At 42.3% G+C, this 13,984-nt stretch overlaps 1 protein-coding gene across 6 annotated transcripts in view; it reads right to left on the reverse strand.

Annotated features, from left to right (window-relative positions):
* EXOC2 (exocyst complex component 2) overlaps window positions 1–13,984 on the reverse strand; it is a 157,393-nt gene that overhangs the window by 59,654 nt on the left and 83,755 nt on the right. For all 6 annotated transcript variants that reach the window (XM_079932892.1, XM_079932891.1, XM_079932890.1 and 3 more), the window contains 4 exons: window positions 11,002–11,127; window positions 6,252–6,376; window positions 617–682; window positions 286–443 (listed from right to left, as the gene is read on the reverse strand). In XM_079932892.1, the coding sequence (XP_079789018.1) occupies window positions 286–443; window positions 617–682; window positions 6,252–6,376; window positions 11,002–11,127 (475 nt within the window). The remainder of the gene's footprint in view (window positions 1–285; window positions 444–616; window positions 683–6,251; window positions 6,377–11,001; window positions 11,128–13,984) is intronic.

The following is a 13,984-nucleotide window of genomic DNA, read 5'->3' on the forward strand; positions in this document are numbered from 1 at the left end:
TCCCACAACGATTCACAATGGTGCTTATAAGCTACAGCGTTATGTTGAAAACATGGAGAAAGTAAGCCCATTCACAGGGATATCACAGTGACACTGAACTAAACAATGAAAAAGGTGACATTCTCATCAGACAAAAGCACCAGCAAGGTTTAAGAGCTTAGTTATCACGGGAAACAGTGGACACAAAAGGAGACAGTAAAATTCTGTGTTGAGTGTATTAAAAATCATATCCCACACTGAGTGTGTGGTGTTTCCTCCTTTTCCGGAGAACGTGCCCACATTTACCTCAGAGTCTGGATGGCGTGAGCGAGCCCCTGCCCAGAGAGCTCGGCCTTCACTTCCCAGCCTCTGCACTGCCGCCCTCCGCCCTCCGTGACGCTGAGCGGGAGCAGGGCCCCCCGGAGCAGCTTCACCAGACAGTGCATTACTTCCTGGATCATTTTCTAGACAACGATGAACAAACAAAACTACATTAAAAGGTATCAACTTGATTAAATCAACTGGAAGAGTCGGCCTGCACAAGACAAATGTCTTCAATGTACATCAAGGTCTCTAGTCACTTTGCTTGAGAAAACCCTACCCCAAGAAAAAGTCTACATACCTATCCTTAACTCACCTTAAAATCATTTTGTCTTTGCCTTACATTCTTTGATCTTTCAATGTGGCCTGACTTCTCAGCAGTCTTAAAAATTAAAAAAAAACATTAGTTGTCTTTAGAAATAATTTATAAAAAAAAAGAAATGCTTTAGCAGTTGTATATAAAGAAAGCATGAAATATAGTTATAACTTGATTAAAAGGAATGTATAAGAAGTAATCTAAGTTTCTGATTAAAGGATGACCAATTAGAAAACCCTTCTTATTCCAACAAGAAGCCATTCATCTTCCTAAAACCTTTAAGTACAATTCTCATAAATAAACCTAAGTATTAAACTGAAACTTTCTGTAGGTGAATTTCACATGCTGTTTTCATCCACAGTTTTCTACAGTTAAGCCTACGGGCATTCAGTCCACGATGCCGCTCCAGCACCACTTCCCGGGCAGTGGGTGCAGAAACGAGAGGAGCAGAAGCTCTGGACAAGTGTCCGGACGCCTTTGGACACCCCGCTCCACTCCTCCCGACAGTTCTCGTGAACATGAGCATTAGCGCTGGCATTTTACTTTAAAAAATTCCACATCACTGCTCTTCTTCCAGGGGCCTCACAGTCTAATTTAGGAGGGAATGTATTCTAGAATTGGTTGTTATCTGTTTACTGATGGCCATGTTTTCCTCTGATTTCTTTCTCCTTAATGTGTAGAAGACCACTTTACACTGATTAAATGAGAAACCTGTTCCACTGGATTTCAGTTAACTTTTTATTACCAAATTTTCTAACAACTAAATATTATTATACAGAATGTCCTAGCAGAGCAAACTTAGGGAACTTTCCAAAGGACGAAGTAATCACAAAATGGTACAATGTAAAAGAAAATTCAGATACTTCACCAACATAATGTAAAAGTTACCCTTTAAAGGTAAAATACTGGTGTATTTGGTTAGAGAACTTTTTACTTAGGAACAACTGCATTATAAATAATTATGACATTGATGCCAAGGTAATTTTAAAATACTTCAAGGTATGCTATTTCTATTTAAGGTATAAGCTAGAGAAACAGTGTGGAGAGTTGGTCTACAGGATCAACACCATTGACGGGAAGGAGTAAGACAAGGATAAGGATTGCTGACGTCTTCAACAAAGTATCAGACACCCTGACAGAAGAGGCCAGCACACACAGACACACACACCTCTTCCGGAGCTAATTTACACTTATCGTGCAGCTTTTATCATTTTTTTCTTTGTAGAGATGCGCTTTTAAAAGAATTTAAGTTTAGTTTTTAAAAAAACTAAACCCCAAATTCACAATAATAATTCAATAAGCAAATTTCTAAGTTCATTGGCCAACAACCATCAAAATTCTTTGTATATCAGGATTTACAGAAATTGATTCTTTTTAGGACAAATGAGAAGTAACTGAAGCGTTTTAGAGCTGCAGTGAGGCATGACCAGAGGGGCTCATGTCGGAGTTTGACCAGCTACAAAGACAAGAGACACAGGGCAAGGTGTGGGGAAAGGGGTGGAGTCCCCTGCCCTCTGCAGGTGGGACACTCTCCCCAACCTCCACGTGTCCTTTGGGGGTTTTATGAAGGCTTCATTAAGTAGACACGATTGATTAGATCACTGGCCACTGGTCACTGAACTCAGCCTCCAGCCCTTCTCCCAGAGGTCTGGGGGTGGGACTGAAAGCTCCTACCCTCTAAACACAGGGTTGGTCCTCCAGACAACTAGCCCCCATCCTCAGGTGGGAGACACGCATTATCACAACAAAAGGCATCTTTTACCACTCCTCACTTAGGAAGTCACAATATCAAGGGTGAGCAAGATCAAATATATATTTCTTATCATAAATCTCAAGATCACCGTTCCAAATTTACACCTCCAGCCCAAATCGTTCCTCTGAGGTCCAAATTTGAATTTCAGGTTGCCTACTTGGTGTCCGCAGAAGGCCTGGGCAGAACAAGGTGAAACGGTGGTGCTTCTGGTCCGGAGTTTGCTGGCCTCCAGCTGGGAACTGCAGGGTCTCCAGCGTGCTGATTGCGGACTTTGGGGCTTGCTACCCTCCACAGTCACACGAGCCAACTCCTTAGAGTAAAGCTCATTCTCTTTCTATACACGGTTGGAAACGGAGCCAACACCCTATTGGTTGTTCTTCTGAGCCCTGGCTCACTGTGCTGTGGAGGACGGATGGGAAGGGCCTCTGGAAGAAGGTGTCATCTGTTCCCGGGAAGGGTCAAGCCCACACAAACCTGCAAGTGTCCCGTCAGATGGGGTCTTTTCTGGTTTTATCTGCCGTAGCACCTAACGCTGAATTTTTTATACAATGGGCTTGTTCAAGGGGAAGATTATTTCACAGTCCTTTCTTTGTTCTGTGAAATATTTTTGAATCAAAAGAGTGAAAATCAATTGTTTGAAAAACATCATACCAAAATTTAGGTTAAACTTTGCCAGAACAATTCTGCCCACCAAACAGGTGCTAATGCACGCATGATGACACCTACTGGACAGAATAACTATTTAAACATCCAGGGCCTGTCTCCAAACACAAAAGAAGTGGAGAGGGTAGGGGAACTACCTGTAAGGCATACCTCTTGCAATTGTTAAAAAAATCGTTACTTATTGTTTTAATCTGATGAAGAGTTGAACATCTCCAACATGCTGAATTATGTACACTTTGCCCTACTTTTAAAAGAAAATTTAATTTTGGAAGAGAAAGGACACTGTAATTTACATACTATGAGTTATGCAATTTTTTAAAATGCTGATTCCTAAAGTTTAAAAATTATTTGGATACTTTAAAAGTTTTCACCTCAAAATACACTACATTTAAAATATATCTAAAGGTAAAATCTTAACCTACTATTAACCATTTTGCTAGCTAAAAACCTTAACTCTTTCCTGCACACACAGACCAAAACTACTTTGTGGTAAGACCAACGGCTAGATCGCACTGTTTTGATTCACATATGTTACCTCACATGGCCTTGACTGGTCTGAAGAACTATTTGTTAAACTGTTGGAAACTCCATCTAAATCTTTTAACAGATGAACTCGAAATAAAACAAAACAGTTTTACAACAAGAAAAAATAAGAAATTCCAAGTAAATTGTGTTTAAATATTAAGAGAGCTTTCTTGTATGAGATTGAAACCCTGGAACTCTTCCCAATATTAATTTAATTAAGTCTCTGGATCTCACTCATGACATGATTGGCACCCTTTCCTAACTCCTCCATTCCTTCCACTGTCCTCTGGTGTCTTTCTGGCTTTTCAATAGAGAGTCACTTAGTTTAAAAACATGCCCAAATCTGTACAGCGAATTACACTTAATAATTATTACCATAAACTTTCAAGAAAAGTTTATGAGTATAAACTGTTGGAAATTCCACAGGCACACCCAACTCAGCACAACTGATCACAGTGATTTTCCAGTGCTGTGACTCCTGAGCTCATTTATTCCTCATCTGCAACCGAACACTTCATCTAGACGTTTAGACAACTAGGTATAACCTGTGAGAAGGAGAATACCGTCCCTTTTCACTAAATCATCTCAGATCAAAAAACCCTAGAAAGATGCAAGATGAGGCAACTACTGTCCATGCGTGGGGGCCACCTCCAGACACCGCTCCAGTTGGAAGGAAGACACTCGGCTGGAAACAAAACTAGGTTTCCAGATGTTTCCTGGGTTCTGCTCCTTCACACGTGAGAACCCGCCTTGGCAACGTTCAGCATGTCTCTGCTCTACATCAGTCCCACACTTCTCACCACTACTGAGCTTTGTTCATGAAACAGCTACTGTGTGCCAGGCCAATGACACTTCAAATACTGGAATAAATATTTACTCCAAATAATAAGAGCAAATTCTTTTTTATCTCCCCGACACGGTTATAAGCACTTCACTTAATATTAACTCATCTAATTCCCAAACCATCCCCCTGGAAGTAGGCTGAGAAGTAACGGTATCTGCCCAAGGTCACAGCTAGTAAGCGACACACACTGGGTGTTCTACTCTAACCCTGGCGCTCTGCAAGAGACGCTGTGAACACAGCTGTCCAGGCACTGGCGTGGCAGCACCTCCCCTTTCCAGTCTCACAAGAGCTCTGCTTTAGAGGGAGCAGGTAAGAGGAGGAGGGTACAACACGGCAGGAGGGGGTGGCTGTCCCCCACTGCAGCAAAAGGCAAGAAACCCAAACCTTCCCCACCACAGAGGCCGCCACTCTCATCCAGCTGCCATGAACAAAAATGCGGGCTGATCGGGCACGTCTGAAAGCACAACGCTGAGAAAACGCTTTTCAGGACACCTAAAGGCACTCTCTTCTTCAGGCAGCAATGAAGGCCAGCCAAACTCTACACATATTTTATGGAAGACTGACTTTCTCTGCACAGTGAACTTTTTAACAGAGCTTTTGTAAAATAACCAGGTAATACAAAATGGACATGAAAGAGTTGTGAGGTATGTTATTTATTGCTATACTATTTGAATGTGTCAGTAACTGATACACTGCTGAAATTAATGTCAGAAAAAAACAGAGGGATAACATGCTTAAGAGGTAGGTTTTTCTGCATGAAGGAGTCTGTTGTTTTGCATGCACTATTGTTTTTCTGTTTTTCATGTACTAAGTAAATTTTATGGCTTAGATAACTAACCTTTCATTTAAACAAACATCTAGGGATCTACCACGTTAAAAGGAAAAGAGATAGTGGCAAACTTCTTTAATAGCAGCATGAGCATGTATCCATGGTCAAAGGAGACTGGATGGATCCTGGAGAACCAAGACACCCACCACCTTCTGTCAAACTGCAGAGGTGTCCTTGGTGTAAAAGAGCAAAAGCAGTTTTGTGCTGGCAAGTGCACTAGCCCCAGGAAGACCCCGCCTCTCCCAGCTTCCCCAGGGCTGTGAAGAGTCTCCTCGGAGATACGAAACCAGAGCTGTCTTCTCCTGAGCCACCACAGCTCCAGGCAAAGGGCCTCAGAGTCTATATTCTGGGACCTGGAGGCCTGTCATGGGCACTTGACGTGAGACAACTGAGTGACGAGTCCGAATCTGTGTGCTATGCACAAAAGTCAAGAGTCGTTACTTTACGCTCGTAATTTCTGTGCTCCAATTATACATGATTAGGACACTAAGTACACGTGCAACTTGTGAGAGTGTAAAGCCTTAAACAACTTCTCCAGGCTGATCACATAGGGGCCAGAAAACAGGATCTTTAAGTTCTTTCCAACTAGGAAGTTCCCTCTCACTTGAGACCCATGTGCAAGATGCAAACATTTGATCCCTGTTGTATCACCTGTTCATCATCAATTGCACGACAGTTTCATCCACCACATGGCCTGACTGGCATTATACTCAATTCAGATTCTTTTATTCTTTAAGCCACTGTTTCCCTGAGCACTCACCCCTGCCTTCTGAGAGAGACGCTCACTGTTCTCCTTTACAATCAAGGACAGTGACTCCCGGAAGAGCTGAGTAACTTGTTCAAGGCCATACAGCTATTAAGTGTTAGGGCTTTACAGCATTTTCTACTAATCTTAAAACATCTGACAATACTTAGAGGCTTTGGGCTTCTGAGGCTTTAAAAAAGTCACTTCAAAATCTAAAATTTTTAAGGCTAGAAATCCACGACTTAGCTACAACTATAGTCAAATCTGTACACATACCTCACTGAAAAGGCTTCCGTTAACATATGAAATCCAGAGTTTCCAGAAGTTGGGCAGCTGACTTAAAACAAGCTTGGTCAATTTTTCAACAAATGCCACCCGGTGGGGAGTTTGGTATCTCCATGCTAAAGAGGAAAAGAATAAAATACTATTAATATCCTTTTGAATCAAGACTAAAAATGTGTTTGGACATACTGCTGCTCCCCCACCTAAAAACGTGCCCCGTGCTGTCCCACTGGGGCTGCAGAGCTTTTATCTGCTGATAGACCAGTATTTCCTCTTCCCACCAACTACCAACGCCTGTGGCGGCACAGCGAGCAGAGGGGCCTGCTTGCTCAGCGGGTCTGGCGGGGCAAGTGGGGAGCGGAGGCAGGACAGGAGACCTTCACAGAGGAGGGGCTTCGGCTTTCCAACCCTGTTGTCTTCAGGTTGTAACTCAGTGGTGGAAACTCAGTAAGGAATCAAATTATCATAAAGGGACATATTCAAGCACAGTCATGTAATTAAAAACTCCTCCCATAACAAATACATTTAACAGAAAGTAAAAACACCGAAGCCTCTTGGATAACACATCATTTAACGCAGCTATTGTAGAAAGTGGGAAACAAGGTCTGACAGATTTCTTGTGGGAAGAGTAAGTTCGAGGGAATAAAGGTGAAAGTATTAGGTCTGCGAGCACCAACTATTTCCCAATCCCCCCACCCTTTATCACCTACAGACCAACTCAACATGGACTGACACGAGCTGCTTTCCAACGGTGGCAGTAGCAGACCTGGCGTGGCCACAGCTCCGGTATCACAGGCCAAGAACAAGGCAGGAGACAGGACAAGATCTAAAACCTGAAGCTTTAGAAGACCCACCTCATAAGGGTGCCAGCAGACTCTTACACAGGATAGTCCCCAAAATTAATTTCGAAAGACTAATTTTTTGAAAATTAGTTTCAAAAGATCCATGCTCCTGCAGCCGAACTGATCTCCGGTTTGCATCCCCTGCTGGGAGAGCTCATCGGGCTCCCGAGCTCACAGATCCTCGGCCAGGTCTGCGGGGAACACGTGAAAGTGACCCAAGCTGACGAGTCCCCCTTGGTCTGAAGTTGCGACACCCAGGTGGCTCTATGTGTGCACACGTCCTGCACACACACCGTCTGCTCCCAAGAGCAGTCGGCACAGAGGATGCCTCCACCCCAAGGGAAAGAGGGAACACTGCCTTCTCACCACTTAAAAAGAAATCTTTTTAAAAACCACAAAATAAACAAATAGGAAGTAAACTCAGCTTCTCTCTTGTTGAATCCACTAATTAGTAAGTATTCTGGGCTTCCCTGGTGGCGCAGTGGTTAAGAATCTGCCTGCCAGTGCAGGGGACACAGGTTTGAGCCCTGGTCTGGGAAGATCCCACATGCCGCGGAGCAACTAAGCCCATGCACCACAGCTACTGACCCTGTGCTCTAGAGCCTGTGAGCCACAACTGCTGAGCCCGCGAGCCACAGCTACTGAAGCCCATGAGCCTAGAACCCATGCTCCGCAACAAGAGAAGCCACTGCAATGAGAAGCCCGTGCACCGCAACGAAGAGTAGCCCCCACTCGCCACAACTAGAGAAAGCCGGCGTGCAGCAATGAAGACCCAAGGCGGACAAAAACAAATAAATAAATGTATATAAAAAAAGAAAAAAAATTAACAAGTATTCTATGTGAAACGACTTTATGATGGGAAAAGTATCTGGACAAGTATAAATAAAAACAAACCAATTCCAAAAGGCTTCCAAAAAGATTCTGGATTCTATTGGCTGACTCTTTCTATAGCAGATAAACTGATAAAATGATTTTGTCTGAATTCCCCTTGGGATGGAGCGTCCCCGCCAGAGGTGCACACTGGCTGCAGGGCCGTGTTACCGAGGGGCTGGCACTCAGGTACCAGGGCTCTCGGAAAACACACGGGCTCCTGCAGCCTCCTGCCCGGTGACAGGGAACAATTCTGAGGGTCATGTGTTTTTGATCTTTTTATCACCAGCAGATTCTTTACACCCACGTGTGTATGTGTGTACTGAGAGCCCTTTCCCCTTGTTCCTTCTAAGCCTACTACATCCAAATTCTGATCATTATAACTAAAAAATGATTTTGGATTTTCTTTTCTTATTGATAAATTCCCACATGCTCTATCACCGGAAGAATAACTTTAAGAGTTATCTCCTAAGACTGATGAAAAGAACTAAGGGAATATGGCAGGAGTATCTAATTTGTCTCAATAGAAGTCATAACGTAGGCTTTTTTTGATCACAAGATCAAGAATGAGCTTCCTCAACTTTATTCACAGCTATTGTTTACTGCAAGCAATCCCTCATAATGTTCCAATTTCAAGTAATAACTCTGGAGAAATTAAAGCTGACTTACTTTGCTTTCACTTCTAGCCATGCTGGAGTAACAAGGGCTGGATTTAACCTCTGGTGGTGAACAACTAGAAAACTGTGGGGCGGGGGTGGGGGTGGGGGAATATCTGAACAAGCATTTCATAGGCAGCACAAGACTGTGATCCCTAAGGGAAGGGGAAGTGAACAGGTGGGGAGCCCACAGCTGCTCTGGATTTCTGCCTGCCATTTCTAGACAAGAGAGGTCAAGGGAGGAGGAACTGAAGCAAAGCTCAGTGGGCTTTCGGAGTTGGAAAGATGGAGTTCAGGGCAGCGGGGGTGAGTGGATGATACATGGAAGAGTTCTGGAAAGGAGGGAGGAACTACGTGGGAAAAAAGCTCCCGGAATCCACATAAGAGTCTTCCTAAGTCATGCTCATGTCCAGTGAACTTCACAGCCAGGCAAAGAGCAGCCAGGGAGTAGTAAGGCCAAGGGTTCCCAGGAATCATACGGGAGGGGAGCAGTCCTCCTGAGTGACCCCAGGCCATTCAGGAGTGGTCTCAAGTCTCCCTAGAAGGCAGGCTACTGCTCCAGCAACTAACCACAGGCCTTGGATGAATCAAACTTATTTGCAAGTAACCAGTAAAACAAAGTCTCACACTCTTTAAAGGAAGAGAACAAAACCCCGACACTCAACACTGAACATTCCCAGTGTCTGAGAAACAATGAAACATGATTAACCAGGCTAAAAGGGGAAGGAGAATCAGAACCAGAAACCAGGGAGAAAACTAGTCAAGAGTAACAGAGCCACAAATGACAAAGAGAGAATTAACCTGTAAGGACAATGTTCAAGTAAAGGAAAACGTGAAATAATGAGGAAAGAAAGGGAAGATATTTAAAAGAACCAAATGGAACTTCTAGAGATGAAAAAGTACATGAAACTTTTACATGAAACTTCAGCTTAGATGCTGAAGATAAAAGATCAGAGAAGGCATAACAATTAACTCTACAGTGGAGCACAGAGTGGAGAAACTGGGGTGGGGAACAGATCCTCAGTGATCTACGGGATAATCCATTGGCTTAACATACATGCAGTTGGGATTCCAGAAAAGGAAGCAGAGCAGAAAGATATCTGACAAAATGATAGCCAAAAATTTTGCAAATTTGATGGAAATTTCCAGAATTAGATAAAATTGATGCAAGAAGCTTGACAAACCCCGGGCAGGATAAATTTGAACTGTTCAAGATGATGTAATTCATTACAGTCAGCCTCAAGTATAATTTCTAACTGTTTTAAGCCTGTCAGCATGTCCACGGGTGGTAGTGAATCACATAAGGGCAAGGAAGGGGTGTGGAAAGGGTTTTCACAGATCATGTGTCATCCTACTCATTAAAGAAAGGAAGTATTTTTTTGAAACTCAGGTGGGCTGCACTTCAGGGTCAGGCCCTGGCTATATCTGCTTAGAGGGCTACACGGTACCACAATGTACAGAATCAAACAGTTCTGCTCTCTCCAGTGTTTATTCTAGAGTTTGGTGGGCTGGGTGGAGAATGGAACAGGACAAGAAGAAGCCACACTGACAGTTATGGAATCCCTTCATTTAGTGCAAATGTATCATTTGATTTTAGTGCTTATGATGGACATTCATTCGTATTATTAATAGAACTTGAGAAAAAAAATCTCTACTCCAGTACTCAGAAGAATGATATGAAATACTTTGAAATAATCTTTAGAGGTATTTGAACTTAATAAGAAGTAAGGTATTTCTATTACCTTATTTGCATTTCTTATATCTATTATTGAGGTTGTAAGTAACCAGTGACTAACAGCATCTAATTGGTACACAAAGGCATTATAACCAACATGTTTTGTATCTCATATAGGTAAACAATCAAAAGATCAATGTCAACCTCAGGAAGAAATGTAACACAGTTACAACTTGAGATGCCTTAGCGTAGAAAAAATGATTAGCAACTAATTTATGGGTAATAAACAAACAACTCTTTTCAAACCAAATTTTAAAATTCATTAAAAAGGTGTCTACTATTTTTCTGTACTGACTACAGAGATTCACTTTTGTTGCAACCTTCATCCTAAAGACGTTCTCAGATAATTTTTTCTGTGGCATATTTTTAAAAATTCAACCACAGAAATGTGTTGAATAACACTGACCTGTGCCCAATGAAATGACTTACTAAAAAATCAAATGGCATTTCTTTAATGTACAATGTAAAATTCATTTTAATTATCTAAATTTAATTACTGTGTAGTTGCTTAAGTAGAAGGGATGATGGCTGGTAATACTCAGCAGCAGTAACACAGGTGATTATGGAATTTTCCAAGAGAAAAATGCTGGCTATTACACGAGTACAAATTTAAAAGATACAGGTGGGAGGGAGACACTCACCGTCATCTCGACCAGGCTGAAAGTTGCTACCCCTCTTCAGAGACGCCGTCTGGCCTAGATGACCCGGCACGGAGGCACGCACATCGCTGTCCAGGTCCAGCGTGGCGCTGTGAAGGCCCGGTGGCCCTGGAAGAGAGAGGCAGCGTTTCCATGGACTCACAGAGCTTACTAAGTGATTTGATGGACCTCTTCTCTGAGAGATTTCTTGCTCAACCGTTCCATTCTTTTTTTTAAAGAAGACATCTACTAAAGTAAAACCAGAAATATTTTCTCTAAATAGCTTTTAAAAGTCACTCCCACCATACAGATTTGGAGGATTAAATCTATTACTCTGGCTTAATACAGACATGTAACTTACATATCATTTCAGAATGAATGTTCAGCAAAACGGAGGGGAGGGGGTTCCATAAACATAAAAATCAGGATGAAAAATTCTTTTTTGAAAAGCAACTTGGCACTTGGAAAGGAAGGTACAGGGTTTAGTGGAGCAGACTTAACAGCATAAATCTTTGACTTCCCCCTTAAAATTTACATCTCCAAATACCACAACTTCTTTCTTTGCAATGTGGGATGTGATTTCTTATTTCTATTCCCACTGCCAGCCACCTAGTTGGGACCCTTTTCACCCCACACTGTTAATATTCTAGAAGCCTAACACTTCACTAGAGAATGTCAAGACATTCTCTTTATTGTCCTGGATTAATACCACCAAAATACTGCTATCTTGATTCTCTTCTCAGAAGTCTTCCAGAAAACCCTCAGAATTCCAACCCAAATTATCTAAGAACCAGGAAACACTTTTTCTAAGATGGTTCTCCAGAGTCACCAGGAATGGAATCCCGTGTTGCTAATCCTGTTAGTGAGAGGCTGGCATTATGGGTAGAATTCGCCTTGTCAGCCTGCAGAGGTGCTATAACCAGCACTCTGAGCTCTGCAGCTGAGCATTCAAAGACCTCCAAAACAAGCTGAATTCAATAAACATTTACAGGGTGCTTACGGTGCAGAGGACACTATGAAAATGCATCTTTCATTTTCCTGCCTCACTTCCTACCCTTTTCATCATCCTCCCCATCCTGTTAATAAACACAAGTCGCCTCCTGCTGTTCCAGCTCAAAGTGCTGTCTACTTTCCCTGCCCTCCGAATGAACACCGTCTCATTGACTCAACATTCTGCCTTCTGCTGTTCATTAACAGTTCCAGTCAGAACTTCTCGGGGATAAGGATCAATATTAAGTCTCTGTCCACAGCTGGATCTTCTGCATATAATTCCTTCAATATACACTGAGTGACTGATACTAAATTATTCAATAAGAATGCTCTTCCTTTGTTTTATAACTTAACAGAATATGAAAAGCTTATAGATTTGTTTCCAAGGGCAAAAGATGAAACCCGTTTATAAAATAATGATTTTATGCCAGTGATAGTGTCAGTTATCCAGTAGCATCAAACAAGTCTTTACTGAGCCCTCCCACGTGCCAGGAATTGCAGGCCCCTGGGATACGGCAGTGGGTTAACAGGTAAAGGCCTGTCCTCAAGGTGTTTACATCCTGGCAGTGGAGGCAGAAAATCAAGACATAAGTGAATACAATATAAGCAAAGAGTCTGCTTTCATGGCTCCTCCCATCATGAGCCACTCAGCATGATACAGTATGAGCTATCTCCCCGCCTCCTCACAGATTCTACCAGGCAGGTTTTACAGAAATAGAAACCAAGTCATTTGAACAGATAGTTTCAGTGGAACGGCATTTTATTAAATACCCACGATGTTTCACCTACTATGCTAAATGCTTTATTTACATGGACTTCTACTTCGGAACACATTAAATCTAGGATAAGACTTGTAGAATTCAATATTTTAAAATAGCAAGAAAAATGAGAGTTAAGAAAACACATAGATGAAGAAATAATATTTTTTATAATTGATTTTTTCCCCATCTCAAAGAGGGATTTGTGTGGAAGCTTTAAAGATTTATGACATTTTCCTCTGAAGTTTACAGAGTCACCACTGCTATTAATTGTAGAATTCAAGAAATTAATATCAAAATATCAATTTTCTGACATATTTTAAAAGGAAATGTAGGGACTTCCCTGGTAGCACAGTGGTTGGGAATCTGCCTGCTAACGCAGGGGACACGAGTTCCAGCCCTGGTCTGGGAGGATCCCACATGCCGCGGAGCAACTAAGCCTGTGGCCACAGCTACTGAGCCCGCATGCCACAACTACTGAAGCCCATGCACCTAGACCCAGTGCTCCACAAGAGAAGCCCGCGCACCGCAATGAAGAGGAGCCCCCACTCGCCACAACCAGAGAAAGCCTGCGCGCAGCGACAAAGACCCAACGCAGCCAAACACAAATAAATAAATTTATATAAAAAAGGAAATGTAAAAAAGCCCAAACTTGGCACCACATTAAATGTTTGTATAAAATGTGTAATTTATGTAAACATGTATATTGAAAGGTGCAAGAAGAGAATGCTTTAATTCAAAACGTTATAAGTTACTACCCTTGAAGGTTTCAGGACTACAAATTTTTGATTAGAAGGAAAACCTCCTAGTTTCCTAAATACACACTGTATACCATTCCTACAAAAATATACAATGATCATTAAGTAGATCCTCAGAAAAAGTTTTTCCCCGTAACATTAATTTAAATGCATGATATTAAGTCCTGTATAGTTTAATTTAAATAAACTTGAATTTTGAAACTGTTAAAAGACTGATTTATTTTTCCCTTTAATGGCAGAAACTATTAAGAACATGCGTTCCTTCTATTAGAAACCGTATCATCATTTTCTACGATATCAGGAAAAGAAAGCTTACCAAGAACTAATTTCTTATTTGGAAGTGTCTGTCGAATAGCAGCAAGGACAGCACAGTAGCAGGGAGAGGACGGCCCCCAGACCCTGGGGACAGATGCGTCCGTGGGCGTGCTGGGCCAAGGGTCCGGCAGGTGGTGCCCTGCACAGCCCGGGGACCAGCCGTGC

Source organism: Stenella coeruleoalba (assembly GCF_951394435.1).
Source record: "Stenella coeruleoalba genome assembly, chromosome: 10".
Lineage (NCBI taxonomy): Eukaryota > Metazoa > Chordata > Mammalia > Artiodactyla > Delphinidae > Stenella > Stenella coeruleoalba.